The sequence below is a fragment of the Carassius gibelio genome, chromosome B1 (genome assembly GCF_023724105.1).
Source record: "Carassius gibelio isolate Cgi1373 ecotype wild population from Czech Republic chromosome B1, carGib1.2-hapl.c, whole genome shotgun sequence".
Taxonomy (NCBI): domain Eukaryota; kingdom Metazoa; phylum Chordata; class Actinopteri; order Cypriniformes; family Cyprinidae; genus Carassius; species Carassius gibelio.
Genome location: NC_068396.1, coordinates 12,265,912 through 12,283,184, shown reverse-complemented (window position 1 = coordinate 12,283,184; position 17,273 = coordinate 12,265,912). Strand labels below are relative to the sequence as shown.

The following is a 17,273-nucleotide window of genomic DNA, read 5'->3' as shown; positions in this document are numbered from 1 at the left end:
TTATGCCACCTATAAACGGACTACTTAATGTTTATTTATATACAAAAAAAAATTAAGTTTCATTTAAATAAAAGGCTATATTAAAATTGTTCAATGGGGGACTAGAATTTATAAATTGATACCACAAAAGGAGTGCTTAGAATGCTGTATAAAAGCAATAGACAAACACACCTGACAAAAGTCACTGCCTTCATTATTATCGTTCAACTCATTCAGTGCACGTTCACATCAGTACTACCAGTCACAACTAACAACAGCATACCTGCGTCTGTGCCGTGCAGGTGTGTGGCAGCGCTCAGGGTGGTAGTGTGGGTGGGGATAGGGGTGTGGCCTGCGACTGGGCGGAAGCTCCCATGGTCTGATTGGTGGTGAGGGTGTGGAAGGAGGAGCAGAGGTAAACTCCAGTACAGACTGCTGAGAAAGACGCTGTCTCTTCGGACTGGGAGAATCCTCCGTCTGAGGGACAAAACCATAATTCACTCAATTACTCATCTACAATTACAAACCACATAGATTCAAACTCAATCACTGCTGAAACATCTTACGCACTTACAGAAACCATTTACACAAAAATGTTAAATACATGTCATGCAAAGTTTGAATATATGAAATTGGAAGTGAGCTTTGGGAGTTAGGGTGGATTTTCAAACTGTTCTCCACACAAAGCTATCATCTGACTTCAGAAGACTAGGGACACGAAATGTGGGCTACTATTTTTCGAAGCTTGACAGCCTTTATTGGACAAAGCAGCTTAAACATTCTGCTAAATATTTTCTTTTGTGTTTCACAGATCAAAGTCAGCTCAATTAAAATGTATTCCTTTATAAAATAAATGTTTTTGTGAACATTAACAACAACAACAACATCATTCAATTTCTAATATTCAGGTCTACTAACAAAATACTGCTCAATGCTGCACTCATTTACCACAAATTTCTACTCCAGAAATTGTCCACTATTTGATACCTCATGTTAATTAATATCTTAACACACAAAAAAAGTGTTTTGTACATGTGCTAGTTCCTTTTGCCCATTGAGAGCACAAGTAGCTATTGTGCCTGCCGGCATTAGTGGCATTTCCTGTCAATGATATCACTGCCTCTGTTGCCTAAGGCAGTGTGAGGTCACTTCCCGAAAGTTTGAAGAAGCCCATGGCTTGTTGCTCAACACACACACACACACTTTCTCAGCTGGTGTTACTCAAACACATTCAACTCAAGTCAGCAGTATCCTCCAAGACATGGAGAAACATGCAGCGACACATGAGTCAGTGTGTGTAACCAAGGCTTGAACATGCAGGAATATCTGAACACATCATATCAGCCTCATCACCTTTTACTGGAAGTCAGATGACACACACACACAACCATTTTATAGCCTAATGATCTCTGGGTCTACTTCGTTTGGAAGAGTCATAGTTGACAAGGGGTGGCATCAGAAAAGGGGTGACAGACTTTCGAAAGCATTTTTGGGTGACTAACGTGTTACTCAGACATACTTTCAAACACAAAACCCACACACATCACTGTAAGGCTTTCAAGATGCAAACTAGAGGCGCGTCTTAAAAGAACACACGTGCGATTTTGGCGAGAACCACAAGGAACACGCAAACAAGTGGATAGCACACACACGTCGACTCGTTGTGGGTGGCAAAGTGAGCTCACATAAAACAAGGTTAAGCCAAGTGTGGAGATACAGAGAGCAGCCGTGTGTGTGTGTGTGTGTGTGTGTGAGAAATCAGTAACAGGAAACAGCTGGGGAGCAGGCTAGACTTATCTGCATATGGTTTATTTAAATGTCTCTTGAAACAGATCATTTTCCATGAGGTAAAAGTGTCACTTCGGTGTGTAGCCTTCCAGCAGACACTCCTTTACATCTCTCCGTGTGAGAGGCGAAACCTTGCAAAGTATCGTCTGAGTCAGATGCCTGATCCCATTCAAAACAATGACTTCAATTGTTTTGTATGCAGTCTACACACTTTCTCTCACACACACACAAAACGCAATTATATACATGTTGGAAAAATATTTTTTGGCTTTAAGCAATTTCATTTCCTGCCTCATCGATCACTGTCCCAATTAATAGAGAGAACCGGATCGGGAAAGGACACAATAGATCAGAGAGGTTTTAAGGATAGAAAATTAATTTCAGGAATGTTCGGTTTTTCTTTTTGAAGAAATTAATACTTGTATTCAGCTAGGATGTATCAAATGGACTTGATATTAAAAAGACATTTATAATGTTACAAAAGATTTCCAAGTTAAAACATATGCTGTTCTTCTAAACTACAACGAAAAAAAAAAAAAAAAACTTTCATGCATCATTGATAAGCATTAAACACAAATTAGCATATCAAAATGATTTCTATAGTATCATGTGTTCGTCTTAAGAACACAATTTTAGATGAAAACCGAGAGGCGTGAGACTGTCCCATAGGCAGTTTGAGTCATGTGAAGAGACACTGAGGAGACTGTTGACTGTTGAATTGTTGAATAAAGTCATTATTTTAGTTTTATTCACATGCAAAATGTATTCTCGCCACTTCATAACGCTACAGTTGAACCACTGATGGCAGATGGACTATTCTGAAGATGTCTTTCATACTTTTCTGGACCTTAACAGTGTAACTTACTTGGAAATCTATGGGACAGTCACAAGCCTCCCGGTTTTCATCCAAAATATCTTAAATTGTGTTCCGAAGACAAAGCTTTTACGGGTTTGGAATGACATTGGGGTAAGTGATTCATCACAAAATTTTCATTTTGGGGTGGAGTATCCCTTTAAGGAAGCTGCCTTAAAAGGCCCAGGTATACTTCACATTTCACGTTCAGTTCTGTACTGCGCACAGTTTAGGCGGACGAGCTCGACACACAGTACCACTTCCGTCACATCATTCACCTCGCACATGCGCTGTTGTACGCATGGTCTCAAAAAATTGCCTTCACGTGGACGGGATGCACGGCTGTCCACGAGCCCTCTTGATGACAAAAATGACGGTGCGCAGGTGGCCGAAGTATACTTTGGCCTTTATCACTAGCGCACAAGATGCAATGACAATGTAATTGTCATTGCATTATAATGTTTTTATTAGCCTATCCAGCTGAAGCCACTAGATGCAGCGCTGCTGCATTGTTCATTCAAAATATTGCGGAGAAAGAGAACATCAATGTGGAGAAGATCTTTTGTAACTAAGCTGTTCAAAAAGAATGCATATTTCACACATCTATCACCGTTGCACTCGTGTCTCACACAAGAGAAATAGAGTTCAAATTCTGGTAATATTCAAGTACAAAATTCTAATTTAGTTTTTCAGCCATTTTCATTTACTGATCAACAAGAGTCTTGGTGTCTTACGGGTGTTGATGCTATTAAACCTCAAAAGCTTTGCTTTGTTTGACCTAATTTAAAATTATGAACTAAAAAAATATAACTTATATAGTGAATAAACAATGTACATATTCATAACACATTAATGCTACAAATAAAATACTCAAATGCCATCTAAAATCTTAACTAGATTCTAGCGTTACTACACTAAGGAAAGGGAAATGAGAGAACACTCACTGTTCTGAATTCTTCATGGGAAATTCATTTTATGTACAGATACAGCGTTTCAGTAGAGCAGAGCTTTGGAAAGTTGAAGATGTCCTTTTCAGCACAGCGATGGAAGTTTTAACAGCCTTGTTCTAAAATTGGATATTAAAGCTAGAAGCGTGTTGAAATGCCTCTCCTGTTCTGATGGCCATATGGTCACACTGTCGGCCTGTATGACAACTTTATAGCAAACACTGTGGGCTGACTACACTTGAAAAGACTCCATAAGAAAGACTAGCAATAATTACACAGCTGGCCTTCACTTTTTATTATACGCACACATACATACATACATACATACACACACACACACACATACATATATATATATATATATATATATATATATGAGTTGCGTTGTTAATATGCACCATGTTTAAACATTTGAGCGTTCAGACAAAAAAGAAACCAGAGAGTGACCTCGGACTAGTCTTCCCTCAGTCCTTCGGTTTCTTCAGGGGAGAGGAAGGTGAAGGGAAGGATGAGAAACTGGGGCTGAAGGGGGAGTGGATGGATGGATGGGAGGCAGAGATGGGGGCAGGACAGGAGTGATGCCTCAGGGGGCGGCAGGGTGGGGCTCAAGAGGGGGGAAAGTGCAGAATTGAAAATGATGAACTATGAACAGTGCCTGGAACACAGCCTCAGGACATTTATACATAGCCATCCAAACCCAGCTACCATGTGCACACATTCTCTCTCACACACACACACAGACACACACACACCCCAAAACTATTCTAAAGCATTCATATAAATGTTACTGTTATTACAATTCAAAGGCAAGATAACACTCGTCATACATTTTACTTTGCTATGTTATTGAGACATTTAAAGTTGTACCATTTTATTATAATTATAATATTATTAGTACTATAATGAGTACTAATAAAATGAGTATACTATGACTATATTGCTCATCCAGAATGCTGCTGCCAGGATTCTGACTAGAACCAGTCATCGGGTCTTTACACTGGCTTCCAGTTAGATTTAGGATTGATTTTTAAGTACTTTTATTCATTTATAAATCACTCAGTGGTCTAGGACCTAAATACATTGCAGATAAGCTTTGATATGCAATGAATATAAACCTGTTAGGCCATCTAACAGAGCACTCAGATCATTAGGATCGAGTCAGTTAGAAACATCAAGGGTTCGCACAAAACAAGGGGAGTCCGCTTTTAACCATTTTGCTGGCCGCAGTTGAAATCAGCTTCCAGAAGAGATCAGATGTGCCAAAACATTAGCCACATTTAAATCTAGACTCAAAACTCATCGGTTTAGCTGTGCATTTATTGAATGAGCATTGTGCTACATCCTAAATGACTGCACTGTATTTAAATGTATATTCATTTTCTATTTTTAAACCATTTTAAATCTTGTTTTTTAATTCCTTTTTTCATTGTGGTGATTATGTTTTTATAATTTTATATCCTTTCGTGTATAGCACTTTGAATTACCATTGTGTATGAAATGTGCTATATAAATAAACCTCCCTTGTCATACCTAACACAACATTATTATTTCCACTAAACATAATTAGCTGGCTTTAATCTAGTGTTAGTGTTGTGATACTATTTTATTTTGATAGTTTCTATTTTATTATAGTTTTATTTTGAATAACGTTTTTTTTTTTACATTAGGTTTAGTTGTTTTTTGTAAATTTGATGTTACTTTGTGTTTTTGTATACATGCAGACAAATGTTTACATACAATATATTTTTATTTTTATTTCAGTTTTAGTTAGTTTAGCACATTAAGATAAACAAAAATAAAAATTAGAAATGCTGGCTCGGCAACTAGTGTAAATAATTATTTTTTATTTATTTATTAAGTTGTTGAATGTACTTAAATGGCAGGTTGTCATCAAATGTGTCTTCAAACGACATCTAAGTAAATACACATACGCAAATTACAAGGCGTTCACACAAAGAACAAACATAACACACAAATGCACGTACAGGCACAGGACCACACAAGACCTTCAGGACAAAGCCAAACAGCAACGGAGATGCAGGACTCAAACACATCGGTCCAAACCTGGTCAGACAGGTCCATTAGTATGAAACATTAATGGGGCCGTACATCTGCGTTTGGGGGAGATGAGTGGGTGAGGGGTGCGGAGATCAAAATCTCAACATGCATGCATCTGAACATGTTAGAAGATCAGAGAAAACTTAACATACTCGGGGGCCAAGATTTTAATCGTATTTATTGTAGTGGAGCACAAAACGACTTTTAGTGCCACATGAGTTTGAGCTTAAAAACTACAGCTCCAGGACCCGCCATCACATGCTCATCAAATACCAAGTGCTCTCTGCCTGGGGGGCCACTCTATCTGGGGAATAACCACTGCTATTGTGAGGCAGCTTGGCAAAGTGCTGAACACCCAGCCACTAGATCCATGCGATCTGACAGCAGTCAGCACTGCTGTGGATATCTAGCGCTGGGAATCATAAGGGATTTACAGATTCTGCTTCTAATATCAATTTTCATTTTTGTAAATTCAACAGCAAGTTAACTCAACTAAGCTACTAGAAATGAACATATGACTGCACAGTAGCTTATATCAACAAATACAGCGTGGTTATATCTAGCTAACACACTAAACCAAGTGACTGACACAACGAATGTTCAGTTTTGAATTGGTGAAGGTTTGCCTTGGGAATATTACTTAGGATCTGTGACAGAATACTTTAAGGCTACCAAGAAGCATGACCTAAATAAGATTCATAGGCTAAGCCTTCAGAGTAAGAGTAGTGCATTTACATCCAGAATTTCACAGAAATCTTCTGGAGGACAAAATCCAAGTAATAGAGGACAATTTGTTTTGTTTCTCTCGGATCACAGCATCAATTCAATGTCAATTCGTGAAGCTGCAGTTGAGCAAGTGGACCATCAACTTGTGCAAGTGAAAGAAAACAAGAAAGGGTCCACCCACAAGTTGTTTTTTCTACTCCGCCATAATATGGTACTGTTGTGTCCCTAGTGCTTTTGCCCAAAGTGAATAACAGTACATTTAGATATATGGGGTTAAGTGCCTTGCAGAAGGGCACAATAGTAGATGTCAAGGGATCAATCTTGTGGGATTTAACCTTTTACCAGCACAGATCTTTAACCGCTACACTATACCCACCTGAATACAACGTTTTTAGTCAAAGAACTACGACGCAAATTCGACTACAAAAATAAAAATAAAAAATGCTTTCATGCATATATACACTTGTAATGGTTCACACACCTGAATCAGCAGTTCTGTTAGCTGGCTAATAAAATGTTTAACTGTTAATTCTCAATGTCCAATAAAAAAATTAAAAAAAAAAAGTTCTAAAAAATGTCCCGCTAATATATATCTTAATTACTAACCTAAATAAGGAATTTGGCAGTTTTCTTTTTTCTTTCCCTCTTGTCCTGTACCATGTACCCTCACTGTTTAGCTATGACATCTTTGTAAAGTGTTTTGCACACACGGTGTAAGAAATAAAGAAATATGTGACCCTGGACCACAAAACCAGTCATAACAGTCAATTTTTTTTTTTTTTTTACATGATCCGAAAATGAAGGCATATGGAGTGGAAATATTAACAGTACCAAACTTGCACAACTTGCTAGGAACTGACATCATGAGATGCCACATTTTCCAACCTTCCAAAACAACGATCAGCAGGAGATTCCTCATCCTCACAACCGAAGCACCGCTTTGATGTGAGAATACACAATGTGCTTCTGTTTCAGTGTAATACTTTAATATTTAATAGGCTGAGTCTATAGAGTCCTTGCGCTGGGTGACTGCTCTTCAAACGCTGGGACTTTATAAAAGTGCTCCGAATAAGCGGGTCCCCCCGTCTCCTCCTCCGTCTCATTATTTTCCAGCCTTTCATTTCTCCTCCCTCTGACAGGCAAACCCATTTGAGGCCGCCTCTACATTCTACACCATCGAGAGCTTGTTTCTGCCTGTGCAGAGGCCTAGGAATGGACACACATCTCAGTTTCAGCGATCTATATTCAGGACCTCCCAAGAGCCAACATGTCCCATTCTGCTGTTCACATGGACGGCCAGCAGCGAGCACATAGCTTTCAAAACGGCTCCACATATCCCAAATATGCTTTGTTTAGTTCTGAACAGTCAGCATACACATGATGAGAGGCAGTTACCCACAGGCCCAAACACACTTCTGTTCTCTCTGTGTGTGTGTGATGTCTCTCCCTCACATACGCATTTGTCAAAAACAGGAAATGGTAAGGGTTGTTGGCCTGGTTTCTTTTCTGCCAGTAAGAGCAGCAAAAGCATTTTTATGGTTCAAAATCCTTTCAGAAGTACAGACTAAATTCCCCTAGTCTCATTCGGGCCATAACTCAGTCTCTCGCTTGCACCAATACAGCCCCACCGGTCTTTTTCCACTCCCTTCATTTCGACAGCCATCCATTTCTCTGCCACTGTTCCCCTCTCTCCATGTCCCACAGCTGGAGGTGAAATCATTAGTGCCCCCGCTCCATGCTCCCCCCCCCCCATCTCTCTCTCTATCCCATCATCCCTTCTTCCTCTCCCGCCGCCCGCTTTGCATTCCACCCCCTCCCTCTTGCCCTCCCTCACAGGGACAGGTCCACCCCCAGAGGACGTTTCAGCCAATCACAGAGCTGCAGTCAGCTAGCCCTCTTCCTTCTCCCTTTGACTGTAAACACAGTGGAGTAAAACTGGGCAGGAACTGCCTTTTGTTTTTTGGCTTCCCTCCCTCTCGCTCTTGATTTTTAAAGGCCAGCAATGTCAGAACACCACATTTCCCAATGTAAATGTTGGTTAAAATTAATATATTTAAACATTGAGGAAATCCAGCAAATTGACTACTTAAAGTGGTTTTGTGCCACCAAAAAAATTGTTATTTTGCTAGTTTATAAAAATTGTTCATTATTAATTTATGTTGTTCATAATACATCTGTATTATATTAAAATACCTAAACTAATTAAACGTTCGAGGTTGGCAAGATTCGTTTCTGAAAGGAGTCACAATGCTCACAAGGCTGATCAAACATATAGCAAAAATAGTAATACTATGGAACATTAAAATTAGGGCCGGGACTTTAACGCGTTAATTGAGATTAATTACACAAAAAAATCCCGCATTTTTTATAACTTATTTTTGCACCGCGGAACTGGATGAGTTTCGGCGGACCGATTATACTGAAGCACCAACTAGCGTTCGCATATCACCGCAACACATGAAAGAACCTCAAGTATCACCTCAACGCAAAACATATAGCAGCTAGCGTGGACTTTACACTTTATGTTGAACTATGTATTATTTTGTTGGTGCAACTGGCAGTTTGTGTTAAACTCTTTATTGTTTTGGTCAAGGTTATTGAGAGTTGGACTTAGTATGTTATGTTTTCTAATAGTCAGGGTTTCCAATGTTCTGAATGTAATTGACAGTATTGTGTTTTACTTAAACACTTTACAGAAGGTTCCAGCACCTATAAGCTTCCTGAATTTCTGAAATGTACTATTTCGAAATTGTTTCTAAATATGCTATTGCTACACTTAATGGCAAAAATTGCACTGGTCTGCTAGACTTGGTTGAACAAAAATAAACAATATTTTGTTGCTTAAGCTTATGTATTCAATCAGTATTCAGTGGTATACTATAAATCCATGTGAAAAAAAATGACTTCGCACTGTTCTCAGATCAAATATTTATATGCGATTAAAATGCGATTAATTTCGATTAATTAATTACAAAGCCTCTAATTAATTAGATTAATTTTTTTAATCGAGTCCCGGCCCTAATTAAAATATATATTTTTAGCAGCCATTAGTCTTCAGTGTCACATGATCCTTTAGAAATCAATCTAATATTCCAATCTGGAGCGCTAAAACAGTTTTATTATTACTTATGCATAAAACATGCTGCTTAATATTTTTGAGGAAACAGTGATTTTTTAGGATTCTTCCATGAATAGTATTATAAATGAATGCATCCATGCTGAATAAAAATAATTTCAGAAAAAAAAAAAAAAAAAGTTAAATGCAATCTAATAACTGGCCTTAAACGTATTTATAACTATAGTTCATAGCACAACCTGTATTCTTCTCTTCACAATAGCTGGGATAAAAGAAAGCATTATAACAAGAAAACAACTAAATTATGATTTACTGATGAACTTCATACAACCACATGCTGACAAACTGAATTACACTTTTAAAGCGAGACTAGAATTTAAATCGAAAGTCGATGCATTCATGTGCAATTCATTTGTAGCCCAAAGCCTGAACAGCACCGTTAAATCCCTGCAAAAAAGTCAATATTATAAATTAAGAACTTGGCTGTTTATTAGTCTACATTAATAAGAAGCTATAAGAAGTAATGTCTTACCTTGTCAGTGGCGTCAGCACACGCATGCTCTGAATGATAGTGGTATACTCCTCCCATTGCACCTAAAGACGGTACAAAAACAGTTAACTCAACAGCCAAGAGTACTGAAGCCTCTAAAATACTACAAACATGTCACACAGCATAATTATTTACAGCTTGTATGCCATGTTTGGCAGTCAACAGTTTCAACAGGTCCAAAAACAGACTCTTGATCCTGCAGCTTTACAGGATATCGGCAGCATGTTGAGACATCTGGGCACTACTTTAATCTTGCCTGGTGTGTGATTACGTTAATGTAAGCACAACCACTATCATATAAGCACCAAATGATCTCTATAAAGTCTAATTCTTCAGTACAAGCTCCTGTATTATCATGAACGCTTCTAAAAGATAAGCCGTATTTACTATAATGTCAATCTTACGCTGAAAGTGTTCTAGATGTTGCTAAAGTAAATGTTTGTCTATTGATGATGACATCATGCTGTTGTTGTGATGGAGAGATACATAAGAGAGAGCGACGATAAATACATTAATCCTAGATTATAGTACGGTGCTTTCATGACAACACATCCAAAGCCTTTTGTTTTCTTTGGGTCTTTGTCTCTGTAATATATTTATTTGTTATTTTTTTGGCCCGTCTGTGTTTGTTTGCGTGTTTCCAGTGTCTCTGTGAATGTTTCATCAGACAAGCACCGGATTACCCTTGAACACTCCCAAAAAAAACACTCTCCAAGGACAAGGACGCTTGTGTGTGAAGTGCCCACTAAAAAGCTTTTTGTTTGAACTGGTGCGTCTATTTTTCTGTCACCGTGAGTTCTTTTAGTCTCTTTTCTCTCAATGACAGAGCGACTGAGAACTCGGAGATATTGGGGAGAGAGGGAGCGACAGAGAGATGAACCCGGGTACGAGGAGGATGTAGACAGCGCACAAGTATCACTCAAACAAGACTGAAAGTAACACACAAAAAAGGGGCATTTTTAAAACGCGGCTTATTCTTAATGCAGTTGTAACTTCAATAAATCAAACTGTGTGTTAACAAAAAAAGCACCAAGAACAGAAATCAGCCTCATTTTTATCCTCAGTGTGTCCAGTTTGTGACTAAACTTCAGTCTACCAGAGCGAGGCGTCTCATCAACTAGAGAGGGCTTTCCTCAAGGTGTATTTTCACACTGACAGAATCATGCTTCCACTGACGGAAACGTTTTAAAATATCTGACAGACTAACAAATTTCTTGCGTAGTATTGATTATTTCAGTTTCTCAATATTTAAAACCCTGTGTAGTCATGCCAGAGGTTGCCATAGGCACGTAAATGTCTGAAAAAGAGCATGAAAATGTGTCTTAATTCAATTCAAATCATTCAAATGTGAGCAGTTTACAGCGTTTATAGCACAGCATCTCTTAGTGGTCTCCCACGTGAAACTCAAGGCCCATACAAAAAATTTAAATCAAGCATTCAGGTCAGCATGAAACAGCCCTCGCAAACCCATTTTACTTTTGAAGTGGAAAAGATCATTTCAGGACTCAATTTATCCATTGGGAATTACCTGGATTTTGAAAAGTGGACATTAAATTGCAGCATTAATAGACGATTTCGGACACAATTACTTGCAACAATAGTCTAAAACAATAACTAAATAATTTTATAAAATAAACAATATTTTTTTCCCCAAATACTTACCCAGGTTTTTTCCACCAAGAGTGTTTATGAAAATATTAAAATTAATATTTAAATTTCCAGCAAGTAGCATTTTTGCAACTTATTTTGTAAACACATATACACACACATATATACACATATATATACATATATATATATATATATATATATATATACACATATATATACACACATATATATACACACACACACATATATATTATTATTATTATTATTTATATATATATATATATATATATATATATATATATATATATATATATATATATATATATATATATATATATAATTATTATTATTATTTTTGCTAATATAATACATTGTTAACGCATTTTGTGCTGGCTCTTGAAAATGTTAAGCCCTGATACAGAAGTTTGCTAAATAAAACTGGGCTGATAAGGACGATGCTAGTCATAATCATTCGTAATTTTCCATCATAATTCACCAGCATGATGCATTTGCCGTGCACAATTTCAGTGACAAATTAAGCATTCAAGGGATACATGACATCAAATGAGCAATACACACACTTTTTGCAATGATAACCGAGGGGGAGGCATGAAGGGGAAGGAGGGAGAGAGGAAGAGAAAGAGGCCCACAGAGGGAAAGGGAATAAACCTTGAATAGAACCGCAAGCAAGACCCACTTAGCACAAGACAGAGGGACATTGGCCGGGACTGAGAGAGTCATTTATTCATTTTTAAAAGGACGTTATTTAGTCAGTGAAGAGAGCAACACACCTCTGACTAATACGGAGTAAAACAGCAATAAATCAAACATAAGGTAATTGACAAATCTCCACCAGTCACAACAGTTAAGAAAAAACAACAAATATATACATTGTAAATTCAATAATGACAAACACTTTGTTCAGTTTGATTACACACCTTTCAGTTTGAATCACACATGTGAAGGTCATCAGCGAAGGTCAAACGATTAGGCTTGCAGTTCAACTTAATCAGCAGATGGCCATGGTTTATTTATTTGGCAAAGACAATTTTTACTTGAATATGGTGCTCACAGAGCATTCATTCTGGACCCCATTTCTCCACAAACCATCTAAAAGAGGAAAGAGGAGACCCTGGTGTCACTGTGGGGGAAGGGGCAGACGAAAGGTGTCCTGACTGATGTTATGAGAAGGAAAAAGATCCAGGGAAAATGGAGATAGAGGGGGAGAAAGACGGGACTGAGGCTTCCCCTCTCGGCAACTATTGATTTTTCTCTGAGCTTCAGAGTGCATCAGCTTTATCTGTCCATTCCTGCTACATCCTTCCCTCCTGCCTGAGCCCTATCTATCCATCGTTAGCTTCGGTCACATGATTCCAGGGTCCTCTCTTGCTCTCCCCCAACACACTATGAAAACAGGCATAGCCTTCTCCACATTATGGGGACAACAACAAAAACCTCTGCCAACTCAAATTTTAAACCATTAATTAAACCATTTAATATTTTCAGTATTCAGTTTATTTGTATTCTAAGTCTTTTTTTTTTTTTTTTACCTTTATTAAATCAGTTGTAGGTCAAAAAACCAGAAGCAATCTATTATACCATGACATGCAAACACTGCAATATTTTTACAGTGAATAATAAAATGTTATCATCATCATCATGAGGAAAGGGACAGATGGATAGCTACACAACACACCATTCTTAAAACTCACAGAAAAAGAAAGGAAGGTCAGAGTCGGAAAAGTTGAGCCAACAGAGCAAGCGAGAGAAAACGAGAAAGGAAGTAAGAGGAGTTTAAATGAGCGAGTTCAAGAGTGTGACAGAACAGAAGGAGAGAAAGATTTGGCTAATGTTTCTCAGCCTGGTTCAGCTTTCCCTCTCACCCCTCTCACTTCTCCAACACACAAAAGGAAGGAATGCCAGAAAGACGCACACATCCACTCCCTCTCTTTCGCTCTTACTATGTAGTCTACCTCTCTCGACCTCTCAACAAATCTTCCACAGGCCACTTATACATGCTTTGGTCGGTCTCTTTCCAGTGTTTCTCTTCTTCAGATGTGCATACAGAGAAGACTGTAGCTTGTCTGACAGTGACCGCTTTTATACGCCCCAATCAGATCCTCTGCACCAAGCCTCTCGGTTAACCTGGACAGAGATAGCATCTAGCAAATTCAACCCCACTTACAGTAATGGGCTCAACAGAGTGACGCTGGGCTGGGACTAAAGTTGAGATTGGTCTTTGTAAAGTCTGATGTCAGATGTGAGATTTACACAGAGACGAGAGGTCAATGCGGTTTGAGGAAAGCCACACTTATGCTTTGGTCTCCAACAAACACAAAGATCGGAGCACAGGATGGAGCCCTCATGAAGACAGTCACAGGAATGGAGTGAACCACAATGCCATTTGCTCCTCCGGAGTGGATTCAGCTTTGATAAACACTGGGAAAATTGAGCATGAAGTTGATTCTTTTTTTGCACCTATTCAGTAATGACAATGAATCAAGAGTTGGGTTTGACTTTATTTATATGATAAAACATATACTGTGCAACATTTGGACATCTGAGGTTACTTCGCTTTTGAAAAACTTGTTACCGGGTCGCTAGATTTTGCACTTTCAAACTGCCAGTGATTACCCGGGATATGTGCGTGCTTTCACACACAACCCGTAAAGATCCCGTAATGACACGTGACATCAGGGCGTGATGTGTAATGTACGAGTCGAAAACGTTGGGCACGTTATACTTTCACTGAAGCAAGCGAACGATCTCGGCGTCAGCGCGGAAAGTGAGGAACTAACTGATCTCTGCTTCATTACAGTTCGCACATGTGTTTTTGTCGCGAACGTTGATCTTCCTTCAAAACTGCCGGTAAAAGAATTGCGTGATAACGCGCGTCATCACTTCGATACGGCATTAGATCTGGCTTTTGTTCACACAGTGCTCATCCCTGGTTGAACCAGGCAATGTTACTAGGCCCCTGACCCGGGTTCAATGCGGGGAATCAATCCCGGGACGTGGTTGCTTTCACACAGAAGGCGACCCGGCAATGTTCCGGCAATTTGCCGGGTCCGACGTGCAGTGTGAAAGGGGCTGAAGTCTCAAAGCCTTGAAGAAACCTTCATAACCAAAGAGAGTAAATTGGGTGCACAAAAAACTAATAATTAAACTACATAATGAGCATCAACTGACAGCATAAGAATATGCTGCTTAAGAGGAAACTCTGGTCGATCATTAGCAAACTTCAGTAATGTTCAGTTTAGGACAACACGCCATCAGTATCATGATTCAAATAAGGGAAGCGTTAACTTAAAATTATTTGACAATTTCCAAAATTAAAAAAAATAATAAAAAAAAAAGTGTAGTAAAAATATTCCACACACACACACAAATAAATTCCAAAAGCAAAAAAAACAACAACAACTGAGAATTAAAATAAGACCTAACTGAGGTCATTGAGACTCTTTTTAAATTACTGTTCTTTTCCGCAAACAATTTCATTAAACAAATTTCTGAAAAAATAGGAATGTGAAGTTGAAACTAGAAACCACTGAATACCTTCAGATTCAGATCTCTAGCATATAACGGACTCTAGGTTTGCTGACCGCTCAGTTAACACAGGCCTACTGGTCGATACTCACATCCAGATACAAAGTGGCGAGTAAAGCCCTAAAACTGGAACTGTTGGAGAGGTTGCCTGGAGACGGACAAAAGCAGCCAAAACAAACAGACTCTTTTGTTATGAAAATGTAGTGTGAGAGTAAGTTTTTCAGACACAGTAACTCAGTATGTGTGTGTATGAGAGCGTTACGGCCCTGACCGCCACCTACATGGATGAGATCGAGGCAGTCATCCATCTTACTCATAACCATCTGATCAGGAAAACACAACTCCATGTCCATCTGTGGTTCAATGCCTGAGACACTATTGATTGCATGAATGGACAGCAGTAGTATTCATTCAAGCAAGAGACTGTGCTATATTATTAATATTGTCACTGCTGAAGGGCATTGTTGGCAGTGAAGTGACAGCTGTGAACATTTTTAAGTTTGTGCCAAGCATCCCTTTAGTCCGATTAGCTATACACTGCTGTTTAAAAGTTTGGGGTCAGTGAGTGCTTTTTTTTTTTTTTTTTTTTAAGAAATGAATATTATTATCCAGCAAGTATCCATCAAATTGATCAAAAGTGGCAGCAAAAGATTCTATTTTAAATAATGATGTTCTTTTGGACTTTCTTAAAACTGTTGATTCAACAAAAATATTAAGTAGCATGATTTCTGAAGGATCATGTGACATGAAGACTAAGCTGCTTTGACGATACAACAATACATTTTAAACATTTTAAAACTACTTCGCAATTTTCACTATATTTCTAATCAAGTAAAAAAAAGTTTTTCAAAAACAAACAAAAAAAACTTTTCAACAATATTTAAAAGAAAATGTTTATTCTATTGACTATGCTTTTGAATGACTTTGCATCAAACTGTAACAGACCAAACCTTCACAAAACAGACATCGTGAAATATGTGAGCAATAAGTACAAATAAAAAGTTCAGGACAACTTTGTTAGATTATTTGTGTACATGCTGCATTTTGCGTTTATTTGTAATATTTCCAACAAAATACTTTATTGCAGCTTATTGTTTTCTACAAAATGCTTACCATAAAAAAAAACAAAAAGCACAAAAATATTCTTTAAATTAGCATTTTGAAAATTCAATTAGTGCCATATTTCTGCAAAATGATACAGTCCTTGACATGTCAACTCGGCAACAAGCACATATTCTGTATCATAACAGACATTAATGAATTTTCATGCAACTGAAATCCTTGACCAATCAGCATTTAGGACCAGTCTGGTTGAGTTTAGACTGCGGGAAAACAAGTGAATGCTCTCACACACTTACTCGCATACAAAACGCTTGGCTTTCTGACAGCTGGCTGTCTGCACGGCACAAATCCAGCCAAATTCCAGCTGAATTCACACCCATATTTCATAGGAGTGATAAAACGTGTTTCTTCTTACTGCTGTGGTGAGGACATTGTGCGTGTATATAGACTCCCATCTATAATGTCATAAATTAAAGTAAAAAATAAAGTTTACAGTATTCAATCATGTGATTTATTTCAACCACAAACCCATCCTCTCCCTTTCTCCACCTTCATCCTTTTCTCTTTCAACACACCTGGCACCTGTAAGCACTTCGGAGCGTCTGTTCTGCTTTTTTTGTCTGCTCTTACTTCTCTGTGAAGATGGTGCCAGGTCAGTGCAGTAGAGGAGAAAACCTCCAGCCTTCCTTTTTACACTCGTCCCTGTTCCTCTGTTCCTGGGCTGAAAGGAAACGGCCGTGCTTTCTGAATGGTTTATTGAGAGCTAGGGACGAGGGCTTGTGCTAATGCTCAAACTGCGCTACTGGTTTAAATAATGATCAGGAGCGCAGTCCAATTAAAACAGCTTACTGACACTACAAAGCCCAGCGCTCATCTCCTGCGCTGCACCTTGCCTGCTGAACAGCCCGTTGAGCGTATGTGTGTGCGCATGAGACACAGACCTACTCAAGGTGAAAACTGAAGAGTCCTTTAGGATCACCGGCTTGATTTTAAAGCACGCAGCAACAGTTGTCTACATGTTAAGTGGAGTTCTGCAATGTTCTGATTCGGGCCCAAGTGTCTCAGAGCGGAGCGAGT

The 17,273-nt window shown here is 38.5% G+C and overlaps 1 protein-coding gene across 2 annotated transcripts in view; it reads right to left on the bottom strand.

Moving 5' to 3' along the window:
- Positions 1-17,273, bottom strand: part of LOC127948864 (E3 ubiquitin-protein ligase RNF38-like) — a 29,136-nt gene that overhangs the window by 6,353 nt on the left and 5,510 nt on the right. For both annotated transcript variants that reach the window (XM_052545657.1, XM_052545658.1), the window contains 2 exons: positions 9,960-10,021; positions 263-456 (listed from right to left, as the gene is read on the bottom strand). In XM_052545657.1, the coding sequence (XP_052401617.1) occupies positions 263-456; positions 9,960-10,021 (256 nt within the window). The remainder of the gene's footprint in view (positions 1-262; positions 457-9,959; positions 10,022-17,273) is intronic.